This window comes from Otolemur garnettii, unplaced genomic scaffold, assembly GCF_000181295.1.
Source record: "Otolemur garnettii isolate 467f Iridium unplaced genomic scaffold, OtoGar3 scaffold00145, whole genome shotgun sequence".
Classification (NCBI taxonomy): domain Eukaryota; kingdom Metazoa; phylum Chordata; class Mammalia; order Primates; family Galagidae; genus Otolemur; species Otolemur garnettii.
Window position 1 is genome coordinate 2546333 of NW_003852540.1, and position 3870 is coordinate 2550202.

General features: G+C 39.2%; 1 protein-coding gene across 1 annotated transcript in view; it reads left to right on the forward strand.

Moving 5' to 3' along the window:
• The first annotated feature begins 3465 nt into the window (after positions 1-3465).
• LOC100940340 (olfactory receptor 3A2-like) overlaps positions 3466-3870 on the forward strand; it is a 934-nt gene continuing 529 nt past the window's right edge. The window contains exon 1 of the mRNA XM_012810905.1: positions 3466-3865. Within this exon, the coding sequence (XP_012666359.1) occupies positions 3466-3865 (400 nt within the window). The remainder of the gene's footprint in view (positions 3866-3870) is intronic.

The window sequence follows — 3870 nt, forward strand, 5'->3', positions numbered from 1 at the left end:
AGGGATGATGAGCAGTTTTTCCTGTGTTTGCTGGCCATTCATCTATTTTCTTCAGAGAAGGTTCTGTTAATGTCTCTTGCTCATTTCTGGATAGATTTGGAGAACATTCTCCTAAGGAAAATATCATAGGAATGGAAAAACAAGCATCACATGTGCTCAATACTAAATTGAAACTGTAGATTAACAACTACCTGCTCACTTGAGAGAAAAACTCAGTTAAATTCAAGAAGGGTGGAGAAGGGAGAGGGTTTGGCAAATTCCCACCCAAAGGAGCAATGCATGGATATACGGCATACTTCCTGGGTGGAGGAAACACCTACAACTTGGATTTTACCTTACAAACACAAACGATGTAACCTGATTGTGCGTAGTCTCTGAAATTAATCTTAATTTTTTAAAAAAAGAATGTATGTCCTCCATGACCATCACATTCAAGGAATCAATCTTGGGCAAGTTAAACCTTACTTATCAGAATGTTTTTGGTCTCGTCCAATCTGATAAGAGAAAAACGGTTTTGTGCTATTGCTTAATTTGTATTCCTCTAATTAAGAGCAAACTGGATCCTATTTCTTGTTTTAAGAGATATTTGCATATTGTGTGAATGAAACATTGTTAATATAATTTCCCTGTTTTCTTCTTGAACTGTTGCTCTTTAAATATATGAAAGGTAGCTCTGGGCGGCGCCTGTGACTCAAGGGAGTAGGGCACTGGCCCCATATGCTAGAGGTGGCGGGTTCAAACCTATCCCCGGCCAAAAACTGCAAAAAAAAAAAAAAAAGCTCTTTATGTATTAGAGAGAAATGGCCCTTTGTCCCTGGTTTCAGTTGCAAATCTTTTTTGATTATGCTTATATCAATTAAATGTATTAATTAGAGATCAATCCAGGAAGCAGAAACACAATGAGTGCTTAGTACAATTTATTATAGGAATTGAACTTTAAAGTATATTTGAAGTGAAAGGAACTGGGAAAATAACAATCTGAAAGGGAACAGAGAAAAGTCACTGACCAGCTCTGTCTGGCTTGGGTGCAGAAAGGCAGGTAAGCTGTGAAGGTGGCTGATATGGCAATCTGTAGGGTTATGGATTATTTCTGACTACCACCTCTGGGAGTTTACAGAAACCTTCTGGTCCCTGCTGGTCAGCCGGGTGGCAGTCAGGAAGGAGAGCTCTAAACAGAGCAAGAAAAAGCAGTGATAGAATGGAACTCTGCAGAGCCCTTCTCTGTCTACTCTCTGCCTCCAAACTTCAGAGCATGATGGCTTCACTCATTCCTTGCAACTAATCACACAAATTCCCCTTGTGGCCAACCCTCACCTGGAACTTTATGGGAAATGGGATTTGGGGAAATGTTCCAGTGCATCATTGAATTTTAATGGATCCATTATGTTTGGTGTTTTATTTCTATTTTCTATATTTTGAGTCATTCTTACATTATTAAAATCTTCCATTTCCCCCTAATAATGTTATAGTTTAATTTTTACATTTAAATGTTTTATTTACTTAGAATTCATTTTCGCAAAGTATATGAGGCATGAATATAACTTATTTTTTCTAGATAGCTATAATATTGACCGAATAGCATTCATTGAATTTATTGAATAACATATTTTCCCATTCACATAAGCTGCTACTTATACCATGTACTAAGTTCCCACATTAGTTTAGCTCAATTCCTGGACTTTTCATTTCTTCATATTGTCCTGGCTTGCTGTTCTTGTTCCAGGACAAACCTGTTTATAGTGTTGGGGCTTTATCTGTATTGCTGGAAGACACAGTCCCTCTTCACAGATTTTCCACCTGCCCTTCTTGCTTGTTTTTCTATACAAATCTTAGAACCAGTGTAATATTTATTTATAAAATATCCTATTGTCATTTTTTGGGTTGGGAATTGCTATAATTTATTATGTGGTATCATAGGGATTATTATTTAGGTATAAATAACATCCTAATGTTAAGGAATATTTCAGTCCAAGAACATGACATGATGACATGTTTTTCCACTTATTCAAATCGTATTTTGAATCTTTCAACATATCTTAAGGTTTTATTTATGAAGTGAAGTTTTTTAAGATAGGTTGAAATGTCTGGTCCCATTCATCTGTGGAGTGAATTTTAACTTCCATTTACTTTTTGTGTTTCTTTCATTTTTTTCTTATAGAATCCTTGTATATATCCTGTGCTCGTTTGTTTTTCAACCCTTTTGTGGGATGTTTTTTCTGTTTTTGAAATAGAGTCTTGCTCTGTTGCCAAGGCTAGAGGGCAGCAATATTATTATTGCAGAACTCACTGCAATTTTAAACTCCTGGGCTCAAGCACTCTTCCTACCTCAGCCTCCTGAGTGGCTGGGACTACACACACACACCACAGTGCCTGGCCGATTCTTCTATCTTCTGTAGAAACAGAGACTTGTTACGTTGCTTAGGCTGGTGTTGAACTCCTGGGCTCTAGCAATCTTCCCACCTCAGCCTCCCAAAGTATTAGCATTATAAAACAGTAGGGAGCCACCGTGTCAAGCCTGTTTTTGAATGCTTGAAGGAAATGAGTTTTTGCTGAACTAGGTATTTGCAAGATACCTGTATCAGAAGAGACTAAGTTAAGATCATGTTTCAGGCTAGCAGGAATGTATCTTGTGATTCAGACTTGGAGGTAAATTATTTTAGGCATTACTTGGCTATGATCAATGTAGATAGGAAACTGTAGAACTGTTAGGGTATATTTTCCTTATTTCTCACCTCTCGTCTCATGCCTTCATAGTCTTGCAAGTATAACTTGCCTGTGTATGTGATTCTTCATTTAGGCTTTTCTCTGCTTCTTGTATGCAACTCAGGACCGCAGAAGATCATGGTCCCCTATTTTGCACTCCACTCCCATCAGGACACATAAGGGATTAGGTTTTGTTCTTCATTGGTAGGCCGCTGTCTTTAGAGAGAGTTGTACTTATCTTTGCCATGACTTCCCTCTCTCTACTTCTCGCCACTCTTCTATTTGATCTCCACTGTCTTAAAACCATCCGGTCTAGTTTATGGATTGGGTTTTGGATATTTACTTGATTCCGTAAGTTTGTCTTTGCTTGTTTTACAAAGGGAAGAGTTCTGAGAAGAGAAAGTTCCAGATTTACTCTGCCATGTTTAAACCAGAAGTATACGTTTTGCTTTCCCCCGCCCAAGGGTTTTGTCCTTCATAATTGCTATCAATAGATTCTTTCAGCTAGCAGAGGGAGAGAGGTCCAGAGTGGCAATACCATCTGTTTTTATATCAGGGAATAAAGTAAAGGTATTGAGATAAATGTAGTGTGAATATTAATAAGCATAGGGTGGTCTAAGGAATAGAAAAGTCCTTACTTGGAAAGAGGGAACTTAGCAGAGGGTAAGCACGTAGAACAAGGTCTATCTCTTCTTTTTGAATAAATAAATAAACTAAGAAAACTGATTCTTTTCCTCCATGGATGTTTCTTTGCAGAAACTCATGCAGATAAAATCTGGGGTCAATGGAACAGTCATTACTGAGTTCATCCTGCTGGGCTTGGTGGAGACACCGGAGCTGTGGCCAATTGTCTTTGTACTCTTCCTCTTTGCCTACCTGGTCACCATCGGGGGCAACCTCAGCATCCTGACTGCCATCCTGCAGGAGCCCAAACTCCACACTCCCATGTACTTCTTCCTGGGGAACCTGTCGGTGCTAGATATGGGTTGCATCAGTGTCACTGTTCCCTCAAGGTTGAGTCGACTCTTGTCCCACACAGGTACAATTTCCTACAGATCCTGCCTCACACAGGTCTTCTTTTTCCATTTGCTTGTTGGGGTGGACTGCTTCCTGTTGACTGCCATGGCCTATGACAGATTCCTGGCCATCTGTCGGCCCCTCACCTAT